The sequence below is a fragment of the Melanaphis sacchari genome, unplaced genomic scaffold, assembly GCF_002803265.2.
Source record: "Melanaphis sacchari strain LSU unplaced genomic scaffold, SCAv2.0 Contig0_pilon_pilon, whole genome shotgun sequence".
Lineage (NCBI taxonomy): Eukaryota > Metazoa > Arthropoda > Insecta > Hemiptera > Aphididae > Melanaphis > Melanaphis sacchari.
Genome location: NW_020270366.1, coordinates 6,974,544 through 6,996,036, shown reverse-complemented (window position 1 = coordinate 6,996,036; position 21,493 = coordinate 6,974,544). Strand labels below are relative to the sequence as shown.

At 25.7% G+C, this 21,493-nt stretch overlaps 5 protein-coding genes across 6 annotated transcripts; 2 read left to right on the top strand and 3 right to left on the bottom strand.

Annotated features, from left to right (window-relative positions):
• Positions 1 to 1,000: 1,000 nt before the first annotated feature.
• LOC112593499 (protein transport protein Sec61 subunit alpha) lies at positions 1,001 to 4,616 on the bottom strand. The gene is made up of 9 exons (XM_025337937.1): positions 4,400 to 4,616; positions 3,313 to 3,380; positions 2,858 to 2,923; positions 2,579 to 2,789; positions 2,255 to 2,512; positions 2,009 to 2,175; positions 1,799 to 1,939; positions 1,491 to 1,739; positions 1,001 to 1,422 (listed from the first exon to the last, which is right to left on the bottom strand). The coding sequence occupies exons 1-9, from the start codon at positions 4,404 to 4,406 to the stop codon at positions 1,159 to 1,161; spliced, it is 1,431 nt and encodes a 476-aa protein (XP_025193722.1). The 5' UTR covers positions 4,407 to 4,616; the 3' UTR covers positions 1,001 to 1,158.
• A 976-nt stretch (positions 4,617 to 5,592) lies between these two features.
• Positions 5,593 to 7,775, top strand: LOC112593648 (28S ribosomal protein S15, mitochondrial). Its single transcript, XM_025338185.1, has 5 exons — positions 5,593 to 5,748; positions 5,842 to 6,069; positions 6,155 to 6,288; positions 7,164 to 7,356; positions 7,425 to 7,775. Exons 2-5 carry the CDS (start codon positions 5,861 to 5,863, stop codon positions 7,690 to 7,692), a joined length of 804 nt encoding a protein of 267 aa, XP_025193970.1. The 5' UTR covers positions 5,593 to 5,748; positions 5,842 to 5,860; the 3' UTR covers positions 7,693 to 7,775.
• Positions 7,743 to 9,482, bottom strand: LOC112593567 (tryptophan--tRNA ligase, mitochondrial). Its single transcript, XM_025338068.1, has 7 exons — positions 9,372 to 9,482; positions 9,147 to 9,305; positions 8,975 to 9,073; positions 8,660 to 8,823; positions 8,479 to 8,600; positions 8,132 to 8,402; positions 7,743 to 7,978 (listed from the first exon to the last, which is right to left on the bottom strand). Exons 1-7 carry the CDS (start codon positions 9,429 to 9,431, stop codon positions 7,762 to 7,764), a joined length of 1,092 nt encoding a protein of 363 aa, XP_025193853.1. The 5' UTR covers positions 9,432 to 9,482; the 3' UTR covers positions 7,743 to 7,761.
• A 709-nt stretch (positions 9,483 to 10,191) lies between these two features.
• Positions 10,192 to 11,483, top strand: LOC112593643 (transcription elongation factor S-II). Its single transcript, XM_025338148.1, has one exon. It carries the CDS (start codon positions 10,428 to 10,430, stop codon positions 11,295 to 11,297), a length of 870 nt encoding a protein of 289 aa, XP_025193933.1. The 5' UTR covers positions 10,192 to 10,427; the 3' UTR covers positions 11,298 to 11,483.
• Positions 11,484 to 12,336: 853 nt separating this feature from the next.
• LOC112595778 (H(+)/Cl(-) exchange transporter 7) lies at positions 12,337 to 21,227 on the bottom strand. Of its 2 annotated transcripts, none has more exons than XM_025341115.1 (17): positions 21,092 to 21,227; positions 20,058 to 20,162; positions 18,905 to 19,103; positions 18,700 to 18,809; positions 18,483 to 18,626; positions 17,839 to 18,016; positions 17,648 to 17,779; positions 17,405 to 17,570; positions 14,876 to 15,014; positions 14,665 to 14,758; positions 14,401 to 14,570; positions 14,090 to 14,260; positions 13,784 to 13,996; positions 13,556 to 13,720; positions 12,744 to 12,827; positions 12,580 to 12,660; positions 12,337 to 12,509 (listed from the first exon to the last, which is right to left on the bottom strand). In XM_025341115.1, exons 1-17 carry the CDS (start codon positions 21,113 to 21,115, stop codon positions 12,408 to 12,410), a joined length of 2,277 nt encoding a protein of 758 aa, XP_025196900.1. In that variant the 5' UTR covers positions 21,116 to 21,227; the 3' UTR covers positions 12,337 to 12,407. The 2 variants fall into 2 exon arrangements, with proteins under 2 accessions (XP_025196900.1, XP_025196891.1); XM_025341106.1 differs by having other exon boundaries at positions 20,718 to 21,222.
• Positions 21,228 to 21,493: the final 266 nt, after the last annotated feature.

The following is a 21,493-nucleotide window of genomic DNA, read 5'->3' as shown; positions in this document are numbered from 1 at the left end:
ATTAAGTATAGAAGAACTTTTAATGCAAGTAAAATATTTAAACCTAGTTGAATAAAAATGATAAAATCTAATTATTGTATTAATTCAATAATTATACATATTTAATTTTGAATTTGATATTAATCTTGTCATATATCTTTGAAGTATAATATCAATAAACCTATCGCTAAAGCACTTGAACTTGATGAAATAAAACCACTTGCACTTCAATTAAAAAAATTCCAGTTAATGAGGTTCATCCCAATTCTCTGTGCAATTTAGATAAACCACATTAATAGTATTTTAAAATTTTAATAAAATATATTATAAATGTTATTAATTTATAACATTTAACAATCATTCTAAAAATAAAAAAAAATGAAATATTATCAAAAACAATGTTTTTATTCAATTGTACGTAAAAATGTTAAGTGAAAATATAAGAAAACCCTTATCATTATGCCGCTTCAATTTTAAAACGACAATCAATGACATAATTGATCTAGTATAACAATTTATCCATAACAATAGATATGCTTAAAATGCACTTCAATTACAGAATCTCATAAGTGTATATTATTATACCATATCAATTCATTTTTCTATTAATATAGAAAAGAATGATGGTAAATAAAAGTTTTATTTATTATTATTCATTAACATATAGCAATGAGTCATAAGTAACTGAAGTGACAAAACAATTCTGTTGATGGTCAGAAAAAAAAAATATAATCATTTGACTCAAAACATATTCTTAATTTTACTGCTATTAACTTACTGTAAGTATTTAGTATTTACATTAAAAAAATTAGGAAGAATTGTTGCCAAATGCAACTTATTTTTATATTATTACGTAAGCTTTAAGAGCAAAAAAAAATGTTCATATTATAATTTCCTATTTTCTAACGTTTATATAATTTACAAAATAAAAAAAAAAAATTAACAAATAAATATAAATCTTTTGTTGGGACAGATATTTTTTTTGACAATTTTTAAAATAATATTATTTTGAAAAGCCGAGTCAATTTATCAGTAAATTTTTATTTCTAAAAATAAAATTATTTTCAGTATAATTTAAATTTGAGTCAGGCACAGACCATGACAACAACAGTTCTGTCCCATAGGGACTCGATGATTTATTCAACAATTTCATAAACTGTTAGATAATGTTTTAACATTTTAGAACAATAAGGTGCTCATACCACCCATTTCACTCTGTTCTTTAACAAATATTTCAAAATACTGGTATATAATAGTAACAGCTAACAGGATTCCAGTTCCCGATCCAATGGCACCCATGAAATCAGCAAGGACAGATAACGCACCAATACAAAGCCCTCCAAATGCTGCAGCAGTAGGTATATAACGATTCAATTCATGAATCATAGAGTTGTCCCTGTGACCCCGCATAACCATTTGTTGTTCTTTTAATTGTTTCGCAACCTAAAACCATAAATATTTTAATGTAAGGCTATCATAAATTACATTGAATATAAATTTGCTATACTAACATCTTTAGCCGATGATCCAGAGACTTCAATCCAAGTTTTGGAAAAGAATGCACATGATCCCAACATAAATACAATATAAAGAATAGCATGAATAGGATCTTCCGCAATATGAGATAGATTTTCAGGTGGAGATAAATAATAACACAAGCCACCAACTGGGTATGCTCGAGCCGGTCCACCACCACCAACATCAGCCCATACACCCAATAAATTGACTAATATGTTACCATGGAATTTTACAGCCAACATCTATAAATAATTATTAAGTATTTAATTATTTAATTACAAATTTATGATAAGCATTTTACCTGAGATATAACATATAAATTTGATACTAAAGCAGATTGTAAAATGATAGGAATGTTAGATGTATAAAACAACTTGATTGGATAGCTGCTATATTGTCCACGATATCTGGCAGACTTAATTGGTAGATCAACTCGGAAACCCTATAATATTATCATAAACGTATAGTTATTAAATTCATAATTTATTTATTTTTAATTTAAAATCCTTACTTGGAAATATATTACGATAGCAAACACCAATACAGTTGCTAATAAATTCATCAAATTTGGTAAGTTTTGTCTATAAAATGCTTCCCTAAGTGCTCTAACTTTATCCTGTCTTGTAGCCAATAAATGAAACAAGGCAATAACAGCTCCTTCAAATTCAGTACCTCGGCCTGAAAATCATAACATAATTTTTTTTAACTGATTGTAAAATAACAAATAACTTATAAAATATTGTATGATATAATTTACCTGTGTTAACAGTAGTTGGACTGAAAGCTTTCCAGACTATTGTTTCACAAATATTGGTAGCAATGAAAAGTGATATTCCAGAACCTAACCCATATCCTTTTTGTAAGAGTTCGTCCAATAATAAGACAATTAATCCAGCCACAAACAACTGAATGATAATTAACAAGCATACACCAGCTCCAATTTCACTGGGATCACCATACATACCAGTCATTACATAAACAATTGCTTGTCCAACAGTAATAACCATACCAAACACTAAGATCAAAATAAGTTTTGATTAATTTAATAAAATAACTATATTCTAAATATAAATAAACATACGTTTTTGTGCTCCATTAAATAATGCACGATCTTTAGGAGTATCACCAACTTCAATAATTTTAGCACCAGCTAACAATTGCATAATAAGTCCAGAAGTAACAATTGGTGAAATTCCAAGTTCCATTAAAGTACCTCGATTTGAAGCCAAAATTACACGAATCCAGTAAAATGGATCTGCCGAGTCTGAACTCATAATTCCAAACAAAGGTATCTAAAAAAATTGAAATGATTTTAAAATTCTGAATGTAACAAAAATGTTTATAAAATAAAATAACTTACTTGACAGCACACCAAAAAAATAAATAAAGTAATAGCAGTCCATAATACTTTTTCTCTGAATTGAATCTAAGTAAAATAAAAATACATAATAAATCAAATTAAATTTAAACCTAGATAATTGACAATTAAATCTTTAATATTAGTGCATACTTTTAAAAATATATACAAGTAATAAACCAATTACTAAAATAAATTAAAATTAGAAATAAAATCTAATATAACTACTAAATGAACTAAAAAAAAATTTATCATATTTAAACAATATTTTTGTTTGTTTAAATAAAATAAAATTGTCATGAATAACAAAAATAACTAATTTAATTTGGATTTTAAGATTGAGCTCTGTTAATTATGGTACATGAGTCAATTGGTTTGGTTTGGTTTGTTTTTATTGATCTAAAAGTATTTTATTAATATAAATACTAAATAATTTTAACTTTAATTTAAACACTTACTTTTCGTTCAGGTTTAGCAATTTCTGGCAATATACTGCAGAAAGGTTTAATTACTTCTAAAAATTTAACTGAAACAAAAATAAATAAACGAATAAATTAAATTCTGGTATCAAGATGATTGGTACTTTTAATATTCTAAAATATAATAGGTAGTAGGATTGTATAATAGAAATTTAAAGTAAATTGTAATAGATCTAATGATTTAATTCAGTAACAACAAAAAGTTAGTGTATCTATGACTAAATAAATAAGCATAAATGCTAGATAACACTGTACATGAAATTATATAGCTTAAATTTGGAATAAAAACTTAAATATTTATTTAATAATAATATACATTAGTTAATATTATTGTTTTTTAAATGTCTAGGTAATGTACGCAATTATAGCAAAAATTAAAATAGCTGAAATGACTGTTAATCTAGTTACAGGTGTATGCAAGAAAATATAAACAATAAGATTTACAAACACCATATGATTCATAGAGTACTTAATACTATAAATACTAAAATTTTATTAGATTGAGCCAAATGTGAAATTTGGGATCAATTAATACATGGGATTATCGCGATTTGTTAACAAAATATATTTATAAATATAAATTAATCGCTAGTTAATAAAATTATAATGATTAAACAAATAACTAAATGTTAATCCACGCTGAAAAAAAATCAATTGATTTATTAAATTTATAAATTTATACTTATTGCTAATTTTATTAATTACAGTTTATGATAACTATTTAAAAACAAGAAATCCAATCAATTACATAGACATTCAATAACATATTAATGAACAACTGAAAAATAATTTCAAAAGATTAAAATTTGAAAACCTGACCCACTTTTTAAAATGAAAAAAATTAAAGAAATATTTGAAATGAAGTGTTTTAGAACTTGTAATAAAGTATTTGAAAGAGAAATATATATTTAATTGCTTAAGTGTAAATCAGTTTGCGGCAGATGCCCGTGGCCAAAAGCCAACAGGTATCACTAATTTAAAGAGGTTCTTCCATAGAAGTCTAAAGACAACTTAAATTCGAGAATATAAACTAAAAATTAAATAAAAAATACTTTGTAATACTTACAACCCATTGTGATAGATGTGTTCGTAACAGTCTTTTGGCTTTAATTATTAAAGAACATCAGTGGTAAAACGACACGTATTTAACGTCAGGAACCATAAGAGTGATCGGCAAAAGGTGGACGTCACGGCAATACAGTACGGTTTACTTTCAATATTTAGTGGAACGTACAACCACGTAGCGGCTTGACCGACAACATCAACACGAACACACATGAAACGATTTTTGTCGATGAGTCGGCGACACGTATGGTGTACGCATACCAAAGAGATTACAAACACTCCTTTCACGGATGATGTACATACGTACAACTTAGCATTTTTGTTATGCAACGTTGGACATAGTGACAAGGGGAGTAATGACGTAGTGACGAGGATGTACTATCAAGTATCAACACTTCAATACGGTATCAACATTATCAACAGATTAATAAATATAAATAAAATTATTTACAACATACGAATATGACATCACATATTATTAATAAATTTAAAATTACAAAAATGACAGTCATAATATGAATAAAAATATACATAAATCATGTCTATTGTCTATTCAACGTACGCTAATCGGCCTATAGTAACGGATTTCGATTTTTTATTGAATAAATAATAATAGAGTAGTTAGCAATTATAAACAAAAATGTTTACGAAAAATTATGGATTCGAATAATAACAATTGATTTTAATTTTCGTATTTATTCCATATGGTGAGCTTAAATGATGTTTTGAAACCTAAATCATATGAGCTACATCAAAATTTACTATTTAGTACCTATTCAAAATAAATAAATTTATTTAAAAAAAAATTATTTATTTCAGATCATGCACGATTTGAGAATGCGATTCATATTTCATACTGTCATTTGTAATTACTCAATTATGCAAACATTACAAGCATACAACAAACGACGATTACAATGAGTGTGTATCTTACAATTTTGAAGTTACTAATAAGTAATTACAACTTACAACATTTACAACTATTTACAACACTGCAGCAGATGCCAGAGGACAGACCACCAGCCAGCAGTGCTGGGTGTTGACCGGCGGGTGCACCTGATAACGATCATGGAAAATGAGTATAATAGCCAATATTGTTAAATTCTGTGCAAATAGTCATCAGTCATCAGTGTTATCATTAATAATTGACTAAATTGTCCTAACCTCTAAAATAATATGATAATAGACAATAGTATAAAAATAAATAATGTGTGAGCAAGTGATATGGGATAAAATTGATAACTAACTAAGACCTAAGTAATTGAAACCTGGAAGACAAACTACTGGAGTTCTGCAGTCAAGTGTCTACTACTTTACTAGTTCAGAGTTCTTTATTGGAACTTTTAAAGAGTTAAGTTTTATATCTAATTTTAAATTTTAAATTGAATTTGATTTTTACTTTTTAAAATGAGTAAATAATAATTATTCGTTTTCAATCATTAGCTAAGTTCTCTGTACCGCCATGTTCACAACGTTACGTTCTCTCATTCACCCTGGGAATGGTTTAATCCTATCAATTAGGGGCCTTAAGTCTGATTTACATATAAAATGGGTCCGACCAGAAAAGATTGCTTGCTGGGATCCCAAAAAATCTGGTGACTTGTCACCTTTGGAACCACTGGATATGACCAAACCTCCGTTGGAATTTCAAAATTCTGAAGAACTAAAAACGTAAATGATTAACAATATTTGATATTTTTTAAGGACATAAAAGATTACAATAATAATTGTCTTTATTGAAAAATTTCTATTTTAGAGCCAATGAATATGTACGTAAAGTATTTTCATGTGATTTCATGGGGCGGCGATATGCAACGCAATTAGCTCGTCAACAACTCATTGATAAAGTGAAATCCAATAATTTGGATTATACATCATGTGAAGTTCAAAGTATGATTACACTATTATAATAATTAAGAATTATATTTTTATTTGATTCTAGTAATTTTATGGTAATTTAGAACAATACAATATTCTAATTTAAAAAAATATTAGGTATTTACATACAATTTTTTAGAGTTTACATAAATGGAAAGCAAATTATAAATATTAATTAGTTGAATATGTAATAACGAGATTGAGGACTTCATTTTTTCATATTTATGTAGAAAGATGGCATAACTATAGAATTCATCTTTAAATATAGCACTATAATAGAGAAGTATGTTTAAAATTGTATATAGGTTAAGAAATAGTTTTTAATTGACACTTAAGTAAAAACAACAGCTGTTTCACTTTTGCATTTTAAAAACTTCTTTATCTTAATAAACTAACCATAATGCCTTCTTAAAATTCTGAACTTAAGTATGCAAAATAAATAAATATATTATCCTTAAAATAAATGCAATTGAGTTATAACCTCAACAGATTAATTAGTTATTTGTTTGACTCTTGATGAAACATATTCAATAATCACTGTAGATGAGTAATTGCATTATATAATTTATCAAATTCCATTAATTAAACAATTGGCATATAAAAATACTTAAAATAATCATATATTATGAAAACAATGTTTTTTGATAAATACTTTAAATTTACTAATTTACATAAAATGTAATAATGTGCACTAAACATTAATAAAATAATCAAAAACTGATAGCTGTAACCTTTGCAAAATATGTTTTACCTCTTAAGTACTTTTATATAAAACAAATTATTTGTTTAAAATATTTAAATAGTATGTGCTACTCATAAAATAATGGAATTTTTTATTGAAATTTGAGCTCAACAACCAATATATATATATATATTTTTATATTTAGTTGCCAGTATGACATCTAACATTCGTAATCTTCAAGAACACTACAAAATAGCTCCAAGAGATAAAAATTCTAGAGTAGCCTTAAAAGAAATAATAGACAAACGTAAAAAGAGGTTGAAACATTTACGAACTTGGGACTATAAGAAATTTGAATGGTTATTGGAAAAATTGGATTTAAAGTATCATTCTCATCCGTAAGTAAATTACATAATAATTAGATAAACAAAATATTTGTATTCATAATTTTTATTTTTATTCATAGACCTTATGAACGAGTAGAAAGAAAAAAATCTTTACGCCGTCTAACATCTCAATGGTGTGATGAAGTCAAATCAAAAAAATTGGCGGAATACCGTAAAGAATTAGATAATGAAAAAGAAAAATTTTTGAAACAAAAATTGGAAACATTAGAATGGGCTAAAAAAGAAGAAATTGAATGTGGCGTAACACCAACAATAACTGATACTGACATTGAAAATGCCCGTAAACAAATAGAAGAATGGAAAACCTTAAAATCAATTCAAGAATAACTCGCCTTGTTAAAACAAAAATTGAAATAATTTAATGTTAAAAACAATTCTATAGAACTAAATTATAAACTATTTTTTTGTGTTATGAATTTCATTTTTAGTTCTTGGTATTGTGCCAATTTTTGAAGCTACTTCCTTCCATGTATCTAAGGCAATCAAATTTGCCCTTTGTTGTCCTTCTTGTAGAACTTTACTCAAATATTCTGGTGAATTTATCAATTTAAAAATTTGTTGACGAATTGGAGTTAACTTTTCAACTAATGCTTCTGCTACTATAGATTTATATCTAAAAAAAAAGGTGATAATCATTATTAATGGTTATACTAAATGGGTAAAAATATTAAAACTTTACGCAATATTGTAACTCCATTTTAATTCTTTTTAAATTGTTGCTCATTAAAATATTAAAAATATAGACTGGAAAATTAAATTCAAATACCTTCCAGTATCCAAGAGCAAATTTTCTTCACAAATTTCTTCTGGCAATAGTCCACTAATAAGTGAATGCATAGTTAGAAGCGTTGAAACACCCGGTCTATTTTCAGGATCATATGTTACTTCAGATTTACAATCTGTAACAGCTTTTTTCACTTTTTCTACAATGACATCTGGTTCATCCGTAATTTCTATTCTTCCACGGGGATCTGGATGAGACTTAGACATTTTTTTCATAGGATCACGAAGATTTCTGATCCTTGATGAACAATTTTCTAAAGACAAAATTAAATATTTATACATTTAAGTATATCACATAATATGTACAAATAATAAATATTTTGTATTTACGTTGAATAAGAACTTCAGGTATAGGAAATGTTTCACCATAGCGTTTATTAAATGTACGAGCTAAACTATGAGCCAACTGCAAATGTTGAATTTGATCTTCACCAACTGGTACTTTAGTTGCTCTATAACAAATAAAATAAACCAATAACAAAAACATTAGATAAAAAGTATAATTGATTACTTATATAAAAGTATATCTGCAGCTTGTAAAACTGGATATAAGTACAAACCAAGAGGAATATCTTTTAAGATTGAAGACTTTTCTTTAAATTGAGGCAACTGGCCCAATCTAGGCATAGTAGTCAAGCATCCAAGCACCCAACTTAATTGTGTATGTTCAGGTACCTAAAGATTAAATTTAATTTAAAATCTGGTAATATCTTTAGTATCATATAACTAAATCAGTAATTTTTCTATATAAAAAAAATATGATAAAATAAAACTATACGTTATACATCAAACAATATTTTAACCAGAATCAAAAATTTTAAATCACCTGAGATTGCAAAAATAGAGTGCTTTTTTCAGGATCAATTCCACATGCAATGAGACTAGCTGTCATAAGGAAAACATTTTTTTCTAATTCCTTAGTATTCTAATACAATAAAAAAATATCAACACAAATTAGTTTGTAAACTATAAAAACTACTATACAATATTAAACTAACATATGGTAAAGTAATAGAGTGCATGTCAACAATACTGAATACGACTTCTTTGTTTTCATTTTGTAGCTGAACCCACTTGGACACAGCACCAAAGTAATTACCTAAATGTAGGGTTCCTGTTGGTTGAATACCAGAAAATACTCTCTCTTTCCATTTAACCTAAAAAATATTGACTCAATAATGAAATACGCGAAAGATTAAAAATAAATTAAGTCGATCACTTACATTTGAATGGCAAAAACGTACAATTGTATGACAACAAGTAGAAATATTTTTTAAAATCATGACGTTTTTAAATATTTTTTAAAGTATGTATAATTATAATATGTATCAACTGAATTCAAAAACAATAACAAGTGTCTAAACAATAGTTATTAAATAAATATTGAGCAGATTAATATTATTTTATAACGAATTTGAAAATCACAATAAGATCCAACTAATAACTACCACCAAATATTCATGAGTAAAAAACGAGAACTAAAAATAAAGCTTATGTTTTAACTATTTACTAAAATAATCAAGACAAAAGACATAAGCTAAAAGTCCTATTAATAAGACTTAAGTACTTCAAATTCAAACAGGTACTAATTTGTCAATCCGTCATTAAAACAGAAACATTATGTAGTATGTACTCTACGAAGTTACCCAGAACGGCACAGTAAATAAAAGATTAACATGTTATCTACGGAAGTCGGAAAATAACATCAAACGGGGCGGGTACAGTTTTCCCGATTTTGGTAACAAGTGATAACAGCAAACCTGATAAGAACAAAAAAAAAAGTCAATGCCAACCTCCAAAATTTAGATAAAATCCCAATTCCCGCTTTATTCGCCTGCAAATAAATAAATAAATAAGAAAATATAGATTTCATACCAATTGCAATTTCTCGATAAATGTATAATAAGAAATTTTATCTAGGTTAATTATGTCGATACAGTGCGTGCTTAGGTGATCCTACGTATGTTGGTGTCACTGCTTATAAAATACCTGCTTGCGTCCAATTTTTATCATCAAACAATTTTTTCTTCTTTTTCAGTTTCATTCTTCATATTAATAATAATTGTTTTGGAGGGTACACTCGTACACACGCCGCCGTTGTGTTTACTTATAGTATAATATTATATTCCTATTTGTAACGTGTGTCTTTAATATTAAGTAATAATACCCATATTATTTTTTAAACACGCACGATATTAAATCGACTTTTCAAACATCGGAGTTTGTTGAGGTAATTACTTGTTAATAAACATTGATTAATTACCACTTTTATTATTACAATGTCGGTTGAAAAAGACATAATTAAAATTCAAAATAAACTACAAAACATGTCCGACGAAAATGCTGACCAAAGCCAAGCTCTTGATTTATTGAAAGCTCTTAAAGAACTGCCGATCACACTTGAGATACTTACCAAGACTCGAGTAGGAATGACTGTCAATTCATTCCGAAAAAGCTGCAAAGATGAAGAAGTAATTACATTTTCGAAAGCATTAATTAAAAATTGGAAAAAATTATTGAGTGGTGACAAGTCTGTTCCTCAAGAATCAAAGAAAGATAAAAAAGAGCGCAAAAAGTCTGAGGAAAAAGAACAAAAAATAGACACAAAGAAAGATACGCCAAAACCAGTAGTATTTCCAACACCATCAACAACAGATGCGATTCGTCTCAAATGTCGCGATTTATTAATCACAGCATTGAAAACTGAAGACGACGAACTTGGTGGTTGTGCTTCAATTGAAGAACTGGCTGATGAACTAGAAGATGCTATTTACGCAGAGTTTAAAAATACTGATGCTCGTTATAAAAACAGAGTAAGAAGTAGATACTCAAATTTAAAAGATGCTAAAAACCCACAATTAAGAAGCAATTTCATTGCTGGAGCTATTACTCCTGCTCAATTGGCTAAAATGACTGCTGAAGAGATGGCCAGTAACGAGATGAAAACATTGAGAAATAAACTCATTAAAGAATCTATAGATGATGCTCAATTGGCAACTGTACAGGGAACTACAACCGATTTATTGAAATGTGGTAAATGTAAGAAACGAAATTGTACATACAACCAAATCCAAACAAGAAGTGCTGATGAACCTATGACAACTTTTGTTATGTGTAATGAATGTGGTAACAGATGGAAATTTTGTTAGATTAATAATAGAGATATTTGATTTAGGTTCTGTTGGAACACCTAATATGTATATTAATTGTATTTTTTTCTTCATTTTTTACTTTTAAAGAAATTGAAGTTGATATGCCTATAAATTCATTATTCACTAATAGAACTTTTTTTAGTATTTAAAGAAAACTCATTTGTGAGATCGGTTTTATGTACCTATGACTTAAATTTAATATATAAATAAATTTATATTATGGAGTGTGATTTTAAATTTTTATACTTTTATATTTTAGAATACAATAACCACAAACATTTGTAGTCAGAATTGATTAAGTATATAAAAAGCTTTACACTGATTATATAATTAATGCCTATTCATGATAATTTTCAATAAATTATTTCAAAATAAATATAAAAATCTAATCTTACATTAAATTGACAATTTAAATGAAAACATGTATATTATTATAAATTATAAAAATTATATTAAGCTTTTATTATAATAATTCTTTAATTCATTTTTATAAATTATTAAATTTATTGTATTTTCAATACTACCTAGAAAATAGAAATGTATTCAGTAATTATCTTTTTATCTTCTAAAACATTGAAAATTACTTATAACTTATAATCATTCATAATAATTTCATGAAATTTCCAATATATCTTTAAATAATAATTTTTTTTACTATAAATAATAAAAATAAAATATTGCATTGACTATGACTAGTAATTCACTTTCAAAACAAAATTATACTGTACAGTTTACACATTTAATCCAGGGGTTCTCAAACTTTTTTTTGTGTATTTCAGACTAGTCATGTGCCACTAATGACAAAATATCAATAATTTGTATCAAAATGCATAAAAAAATATTAAAAACATAAATAAGGAAAAAAATATTTATTTACCGTACTACCTACGTATGACCTTTCACATATTACAGTTTGAGAACGACTGTTTTATACTACAACTAAAATAAAAATGCAATAATATTTATGAATTAACATTTGTTGATTAAATAAAATATAAAATGTCACAATTTTAATGAAATAAAACAATTAATATACAATAATAAATGATTATTTTCTAAATTATTGAAATATATTTAAATAGATTAATTTTACTATAAAAACAATTATCACAATTTAGCAGATACTTTAAGTTCTTCAACTCTAATAGCACCTCTATGTTTCCATACTCTATAACGTGTAAGATCTTTACGGGTCACAACACCAGTTACCTAAAAGAAAGTGAATACAAAAATCATCAGTTATATTACCTTGCTAAGTTATCATCTGTGTATTAAATACCTCATTTGAATCATTAACAACAACAATATGTCTAAGACCCATTGCTCTAAAAAGTCGGAAAATCCTTGGCAATGATGCCACCTAAGTAAATAAATTGTTCAATGTTTTAGTTTATAGACAAGAAAAATAAACTTAACATTTAATTTAAAATTATTTGTTCTTACATCTTGTACAACATATGGAGATGGATTCATAAATCTTAATAAATCAACTGTATATTGCCGTTCACTGTCCAAGACATTTATATCCTAAAAAAAATCGAATACTTTTTCTATTAATTAATAATTTTAAATGTTAACTATTTAAATTTGACAAATACAAATAAATTAAATATAATTATTAATTTTATATATTTGATCAGAGAAGTACAGTCAAAATAATAAACATTTATGCCAATCAGCTAAAAAGCAAAATAATAAAACACTCATTAATTTATAGGTTTATGTAATAAGTTAGATTCCTACATATGTTAATTTTTATAGTATCAAAAAATAAAAGTAATTACTATATTTACTGAAGTAATAAATTGTATTATTTATTGTATTATTAGATTTATGATAAATCTAAAATACATTTTATAGTAATAGTTCAGATTCAAAATATGAAAACAGAATCAAGATTTGTGCTGGTTGCTAAATGTATAATAACCAAAAAACATCTCCATACCTAAATTTTAAATTAATTATCTTCTGCTAAGCTTATGCAAGCATTTTAGTACAAAAAAGTTACAAACAACCCTTAAGTATACAAAAATGTATTATTATTTTTATACTGACTTTTATTCAAGTATTTGAAAATTCCACTATAAAATATAACTCAAGTAATAATAATACTAGATAAATGTTAAATTTAAAAAGGTAAAATACCCCCAATAATAGTGGTGTTTTGTTAAAAAAAAAAATTAAAAAGTAAACAAATGTGAAAATAAAAATAATAATGCATGCTATAATCAAAATATCTAAGCAATTTAACTTACATCTATTTTTGAATATCTCGGATAATCTTTTCGGAAAGTAGTCAAAAAAACATTGTCCCAAGCAGAAGGAACTTCATTGAACACTTTATTTTGTAATAATACAATAAGTTGAGATCGTAGTATCAATCCACGTAAGCGACCGTTAGGCTTATTGTTACCTCCTTCCTAAAATACAAGAAACATTTAAAAAAAAACTAAGACTATTCTTACAATAAATTTTTAATTTACCGAATCGGTACTAAAAACATCATCAACTACTGGAAATCCATTGTATGTATATTTTTTTAAAGTATCCACAATTTTCCCTACAGATTCTTTTGATTTAAATACAATAACTGGATAGGACATGACCTCACTAGCATAAATATTTGATGAAAGAGGTGGAGGATCCCAAGCCATCAATGGTATTCCACTTAATTGTATATGAATGTCATAAATACTCTTTAAAAAAAAAAAAATTTATAAAAAGAAAATATCAAAATTGTTAAATCCAATAAATATAAATATTTTTTATTAAATAATAAGATATCTAACCTCTGTAAAAAAATCACCAATCCATTTTGCTGTTAAAAGACAAATCATAAGTGGTAAGCCAAATGTTATATTACCAGTTGCTTCAATTAATATAACTGTAAGACTGATGGTCATACGAACAACACCACCAAGTTGTGATGCAGCACCAACTAATGCATATTTTCCAACATCCTAAAATATAATTATGTATTGAATATATCACTATATTAATATACATATATTGACTAAAAATAAAATATAATTTTTATGTACATAATAAACTAAATAATTGTTTATATATATAAAAAAAAAAAAAAAATGATAAGCCTTACTACATCTGGAAATACACACTGAACTCCGAGTCCAATTAATCGTCCCCATGCAGCACCTGTAGCTAAACATGGAATAAAAATACCAGCACTAACACTTAAGCCATATGTCCAAATTGTCAGTAAATAAAAAGAAATAGCAAAATACACTAATGTAGTTGAATCGAGTGATTCTGAAAAATTAAATTAAATATTAAATGCTTTAGCAACTGTCTAAAATAAAAAAACAATATTTTAAGTCTCCAAAATAGTAAATAATTGATTTACCTGATGGATCATGGAAAAACGATCTAACTGAAGCTTCAGGAACTTGAAGCCATAATGATGCCATAGAATTATACTCACCATCATTACAATTTAACTAAATACAAAAACATGTTTATGCTTAATTTTTCATGATAAAAATTATACTCAAAAATATAAGTTATATAATTCTACTGTGAATTATTATTAAAATTAAAAAAAAAAAAATTATAACCTGAATAGGATTTTTTGTTGGATCAAGACCTAATGGTTTACAATCATTTTGCCATAACATTAATAAAACTCCCACAGTCGCTGTGAAACAACAAACCAGAACTGCTTCTATAACTTTCTTCCAACGATCCACCAGATGTCTGAAAAATAAAACAAAAAATATAAAATTTTCAATTTTGTACTAATTAAATGTTCTATCATGATTTGTAATATAACTAAAACAAATTTTGTATATATCTCTTGACCTGATATTATTTTAATTATATACTTTTAGCTCTTTTAAGTCTGTTGTGGTCTACAAAATTGCAAGTATAAAGTACAAACACTGCAGTGTTCTGCCAATGCTCAATCATATCAATTGCATAATGCCTCTTTGGGAACAAACAGAAAAATTTGATGACTATTCAATCTTAACCAATCATGAAAGAGGTAGAAAAGAGAACTGAACCAGTTGTTGAACAAACCAGGACTATGATAATAACTAAGACCATGATGACGACTACCAACAATTTTGAGCGACAAGAATGTAATTTATATAAATATTCCATTCTAATTAAGTCTAATATACATTGTACATTCAATTTTGTATTTAGTATATGTATTTTATTCTAACCTTTCACACAACACCAATATTGACCGAGATCACAACAATCAATGATCAATACAGTCTGCATCAAACTCTTAATACAGTAAAGTACCCATTTACATATAAAAAACTATGGAAAATATTTTTAGTTGAATAATGTTATAAACTCTATAACATGATTCTAAATATATTTTAGTTCTATATTATTTAAGTTATTATTAATAATTTAATTTTTAGGTATTACATATCGTTAATTACTGGAATATATTAAGTATAAAAATAAACAAATAAATAAAATAGCATTTAAAAATCTAATTATTGAAAAACAAGTGTTAAAATCAAAAATATAGGTTAATTTAGTTTAGTTGTATAAAAGTCTTGCTGATCCAGACTAGATGGAATCAGATTCTACCCGGATTATTAAAAATCCATATTAAACAGAATGGCTTTTTTTTCAACTTACTAATAAATATTTTTTGTAAAAGTACCAATAATTATGCTATAAATATATATGAACCTAAGAATATATATATCAATTAATATACATCATATAGTAGATAACAATTGACACTGAAATAAATTATTTTTATATAATATTTATGTATATATATATGTTACAGGTATGTTAACACTTGGATAATGTCAACATTAGCCGTGCCTTTTGGCTAATGTATAATTTTTATTTATAAACATGAAATATCAAGATTATCTTGATAGTATTAACATTAACTAATCAATATTGGATGATGTTAAAAGAGTAACAATTTTTGTTAACATTCTGTATACTATTACAATAATAAGACGTCAGACTGTCAGAATAAATATTTTTGAACAATATAAATGAAGATGTGGATGAAAAAATTATAGATATGAAAATATTCAAGAGTGTTGTTTGGAAGTAATGCATGATGGACCATGTGACTTATGGAACTAATATTTTAAATAACCTACATATTTTTTATCTTATTTTTAACAATTATATTAATAATTAATATTTTACAGAAATCAATTGTAAATAATAGACAAAATTCTGAAATTTGTTTACTGAACCAAGCAGAAAAAAATGAAATTTAGGTCTATCCATAAGTATCCTCTAGCCATTGGAGATAGTATGAGTCTCTGTATCTGATGTCGACAAAGGATGAACAGACCCAGGAAATATTACATTTAAAGTTGTGTCTATTAAAGATGGACAATACTACACACTTGGCAATAAATATGGTATTTCACCAGTTATACACCAGAAATCAGTTTGGTGTTTGTCTGTTGTCACTTGTCTCTAATATCACTAAATGAGGCAGTACATATAGAAAAATCATTGAGGAAAATGTCAGATGCTGTTGGTTAAGAATACAAAAAATGTTCATGTAAAGAAAAATGTGACACCAATTGGTGCATTAATAAAGAATATGTTCTACACCTATACTTAAAATAATATTTAAAAAAATAATTCTTTAATAATAACAATTGTATTTTATTATATTATTAATATTGTGTCTTAAATATATTTAATATTGTTGATAATTTAAAATTATTTTATCTCATGCATGATAAATTTTTATGATTATAAAGACATTATCTAAAAGTTCTTACTGTTCTTAGCTAATATCATATTATCTGGTTGATGTTAACATTAGCCAAAACTTAACAATATTCATGGTGGATAATGATAACATACAGATATTATATTATTCGGTTAATGTCAACACTATCCAAATGTTAACATTACGTCATTACCCGTAACATATATATATATATGTAAGTACAAAAGTACAAAATATAAATTTCCGAATTATTCAAATGTCAGGACTAGCAAAGACTGAATCAGCAAGACTCTACTGTATAACTATAACTTCTATTAAATAATTCTTTTTTAAATTTTGAATATTATTTATTTGTTTACAAAAGTTAAAAATAATATTAAACAAAGAAACAATAAATTACCTCATTCTAAACACGGTGAGTTTATAATTAAGATGACAAAATAATGCTCCAGTTAGTCCACCAATAATTCCCATAAAAATAAAGATTGGTAATTCAAACATTTGATAAGATAATGCAAATTCAGTAAACTTGCCAAAATTCAATAAACCCCAAAATGTTAATTCACCTATTTCATGATCAAATTAAATAAATGTTAAAACATTTTTATGTTTTATTCTTAGTACATAATTAACAAGTATTTACCAGGATGACCATGATATGCACTCAAAACTGAATTTAGTGTAAATGTTGAAATCATAGATGCAAAAAATATTCTCCAAGTAAGCCCTTGATTCCAAAAACTAGCTCCTTCTTCCAAACTGAATAATACACCACCTTAAATTAATTTAGAGGTTGTTTAATACAAATAATAATAATAATAATAGTATATTTACCAACTGGTGAACCAAAAGCAGCAGCAACTCCAGCTGCAGCTCCTCCAGATACAAAATCTCTTTTCTCATGGTCCTCCCTGAAATAATTTAAAACTCCAAAATCCTTATGAAATGTGGTACTTTTCCCCTGGGAAATTCCAGCAGCTACAACTGCACCAGCATGAATCATGGGACCTTCCTTAAATAAAAATTATTTTTAAAACATTTAACAGTTTTAATAATAATTTATATATTTAAAATTTTAAATATTATTTTATTAATGGTTAAAAATAAGAAATATTAAGTTAAATTAAGACACACTTATCTTGATAAAAATAAAAATATTAAAAAGCTATTTGGTCTATCTTTTTTTATAAATCTTATAATAGATTCGTTTGCTCTAAACTAAATCAATCATAAATGTAAATGTATGAAATATTTTTGTTGCTACATTATGCAGGAGACAGACAAAATATATTGGTATAGCACGATTCCTTACTACAAGTTCTTAAATGATATTAATTGCTTATATTTATTATTTATTAATATTTTATATATTCCTACTTAAAACTAAACTTTTTTTACATTTTAACATTATTGTTTGCTTTATTTAGAATCTAAAATAATAATAAAATAATATAATATTATATTAATTAATAATTTACCTTTCCTCCACACATGCCACCTACTACAGTAGTAATGACACCAATAACTTTTACAAATAAAGTTTTTATTCTAACTAATCTTGGTATTTTAATCCCATTGAGGTAACATTTTACTTGAGGAATTCCAGATCCTAATGCAACTGGCTAAAAAAATTATATTAAATAAACCTAAATTGTAAATAATCAATATACTAATATTAATTTTAAACATACGTACTTCAACATAAGCAACTAACGTTGATCCAATTAAAACTGGCACAATATTGTAAGTCAATAATAATAAATACGGTCTCCATAAACAATCTGATTGATTACATTTATCAATATCTAATAGATATAAACTTCAGGAAATATACTTAAAGAGTTTATTATATTAAATATTAAATGATAAACAAAATAAAAATAAAATCATAAAAGGATACATTGTTTAACATGACTAAATTTAAAATTTGCAATAGTTTCTATTGATAAATCAATAATAATACCAATGGTAGCAGTGATTACACCAATCCAAAAGAAAATAATCCATCTTACAAAATTTTTCTTGACTACAAATGGATAACCTTTTTTTCGTTCTTCATCACGATAAACATAGTTTTCAACAATTTCATAATCTAAACTCTAAAATAAAATAATTAAAGCATTACTATTTAATACTAATAAAATTATTTTAAATAGGTACACATTATTCAAATAAATAAGGCATTAAATGTATATTACTTGGGGTAGATATTATAACATGCAACTAACTTTAAAAAAACTATCAAAAACTATGATATTTCACAATAACCATGAATCTTAGTCCTTGGATTTGAAAATACAAAATGTGATATTATAAACATAGAAAGATCGAAATCATTTTTTATGATAGCCTACTAATATATATTACATATAATTGCAACGATTCACCACATGATTAATGATTATATCTTACAAAAACAATAGCTAGCTTTTTGAAAGATGCAATAGCGAGACTGTGGCTAAATCATTGGCTTCAGGTTTAAGATAAGAAAAATGGGAACGCTATATATAATGTCTGCAGCACAGCATTTTTAGATGTTTTTAAACAAATTACAAAAAAATATTCGAATGTTTTAAAATTATTTGAATAGCTGTGAAAAAATCATCTAAAGAAGTTTATTTAGATAAAATGTTATCTAAATAATCATCTAAATAAAATGTCATTAAAATAACGCCTTACTCTAATGGTAGGTGTAGAAAATTTCTGGATATCACCAAATGCAATTTTTCTGCATGCTACTACATATCACATCAATAAATTGAAGCATAGTACACGGACTTTTATAATATATCTAGTACAGAAGTCTGTCCATAAATGCTACTTATATCAATTAGCCATCTAATAAGTTATAACATAATCTTCTTTTAAAACTTGTAATACAAAATCATTCTTTTATTTTTACCATTTTTAGTTAATGATATTCCTAGTTGCCTAATCAAAATTTTCTTTTAAATAACTATTGGTTAAATATTTTAAATTGTACATAAAACATACAAATAATATATTTTACACTTATAATATAAATATAAATAATTATATTGATTATAGCTCACCTCATACTTAGCTGATAAAATATTTAATGACCCAATTGGCACTGAATCTTCTTTTTCAGAAAATGAATCAAACTTTTTGTTATGAGACATGGTTCCGTATTTAGTCTATTTCAATCATTAAATAAATATATATATTAAAACAACATTATTAAAATAAAAACAATAAAAATTGAAAAATTATTTATAAAAGTGATATCATTATGCTATATAATTGTTGAAAATTATGAGAAAATTTCTGAACAATGATATAAAACAATAACAATTTATTCTATGATATCAATGTTAGTCATCAATCATTGAACAATAAACATGCCTGTTTTACTTTAAAAACAGCATTAGTATATCTAACAGATAACTGATGTCAAATGACTCAATTGATTAAAGGCTAAAACTGTTGTATCACAAAGCATAAATAAGATGTACCAATTTTAAATTGGAAGTTATTATGTAAATGTGTTTTAAGTGTGTTTCAATAAATTACATAACATAATAAATAAATGAACAATATTATTTTTCATAATTATAAATTAATTATAAAACGAAATAAATTGATTATATTAAAATATATGATATTATTTATTATGAAAATTAAATAGCTAACAATAAAAATAAAAATTTCTCAGTGAAATAAAAATTTATTAGCAGGTTGAATATACTTACAGTGATAAGGTTTTTGTTGCCGTTCATTTAACTGCTTAATAATGAACAATAGTAAATAGTTACTCAAAATACTTATGTAATAGAATAATAGCTCACAATTTAATTCACAAATACGTACATAAATAAATAGTCAAAATAATAAGTTACATCATTTTTTAATTAACTTTCAAGCTTTTAGACAACCTGGACAAATCTTTATTAAGTATTGAACATTAATTATTGTACGAAAAAATTTGTTGTAATTTTGGGCGTTATTAATACATAATAATTCCATTGGGTATGTTCAAAAGTGATGCGTAAAAATGTAATACTACTAATTTTACTATTGTCGTTACAGTATTAGTGCTGTAGTGCTGTGGCACTGTCTACTATACCTTGAGACAATCAGCAATCAGCATAACCTAAGGCTGTGATACTATACCTATTGGCTATTATCTACAATGAAATATGAACACTATGAACTCCATAGAGTTTTTTACTCTATAATGAACTCAATGATTATATCACATTTCACATAATATGACAAGATTTCATTTAATCTTTGATAATACGTATTATCTTATCATAGAACGATAAAACACAAATTATGCAATAGATATGTAAATTTGATAATTTAACTTTGACCTACCTGTGAAAACTACATAATCTAAACATAATTACCTATACTATTAAAGCAGTAATGTACTATTAATATCAAATATGGCTAGATCTGTGAACGCGGCCGAGCCGCCGAGGCCTTAAGCTTTTTTCTGCTAGTTTATTACCAGGGGTCTTCT

What these genes read in the sequence shown, in the direction of transcription:
- LOC112593499 (XM_025337937.1), bottom strand. An exon ending in CTATCGTAATATATTTCCAA is followed by an intron (nt 1,940 to 2,008) that starts GTAAGGATTTTA and finishes ATAATATTATAG; the next exon opens with GGTTTCCGAGTTGATCTACC. An exon ending in CTGGATCATCGGCTAAAGAT is followed by an intron (nt 1,423 to 1,490) that starts GTTAGTATAGCA and finishes TTATGGTTTTAG; the next exon opens with GTTGCGAAACAATTAAAAGA.
- LOC112593648 (XM_025338185.1), top strand. Translation starts at nt 5,861, where the DNA reads ATGTTCACAACGTTACGTTCTCTCATTCACCCTGGGAATGGTTTAATC. An exon ending in AATTCTGAAGAACTAAAAAC is followed by an intron (nt 6,070 to 6,154) that starts GTAAATGATTAA and finishes TTTCTATTTTAG; the next exon opens with AGCCAATGAATATGTACGTA. An exon ending in TTAAAGTATCATTCTCATCC is followed by an intron (nt 7,357 to 7,424) that starts GTAAGTAAATTA and finishes TTTTATTCATAG; the next exon opens with ACCTTATGAACGAGTAGAAA.
- LOC112593567 (XM_025338068.1), bottom strand. Translation starts at nt 9,431, where the DNA reads ATGATTTTAAAAAATATTTCTACTTGTTGTCATACAATTGTACGTTTT. An exon ending in GCAGATATACTTTTATATAA is followed by an intron (nt 8,601 to 8,659) that starts GTAATCAATTAT and finishes TATTTGTTATAG; the next exon opens with AGCAACTAAAGTACCAGTTG. An exon ending in TTGCTCTTGGATACTGGAAG is followed by an intron (nt 7,979 to 8,131) that starts GTATTTGAATTT and finishes CTTTTTTTTTAG; the next exon opens with ATATAAATCTATAGTAGCAG.
- LOC112593643 (XM_025338148.1), top strand. Translation starts at nt 10,428, where the DNA reads ATGTCGGTTGAAAAAGACATAATTAAAATTCAAAATAAACTACAAAAC.
- LOC112595778 (XM_025341106.1), bottom strand. Translation starts at nt 20,744, where the DNA reads ATGAACGGCAACAAAAACCTTATCACT. An exon ending in ATTTAGTCATGTTAAACAAT is followed by an intron (nt 18,810 to 18,904) that starts GTATCCTTTTAT and finishes TATATCTATTAG; the next exon opens with ATATTGATAAATGTAATCAA. An exon ending in CTCCATATGTTGTACAAGAT is followed by an intron (nt 12,661 to 12,743) that starts GTAAGAACAAAT and finishes TTATTTACTTAG; the next exon opens with GTGGCATCATTGCCAAGGAT.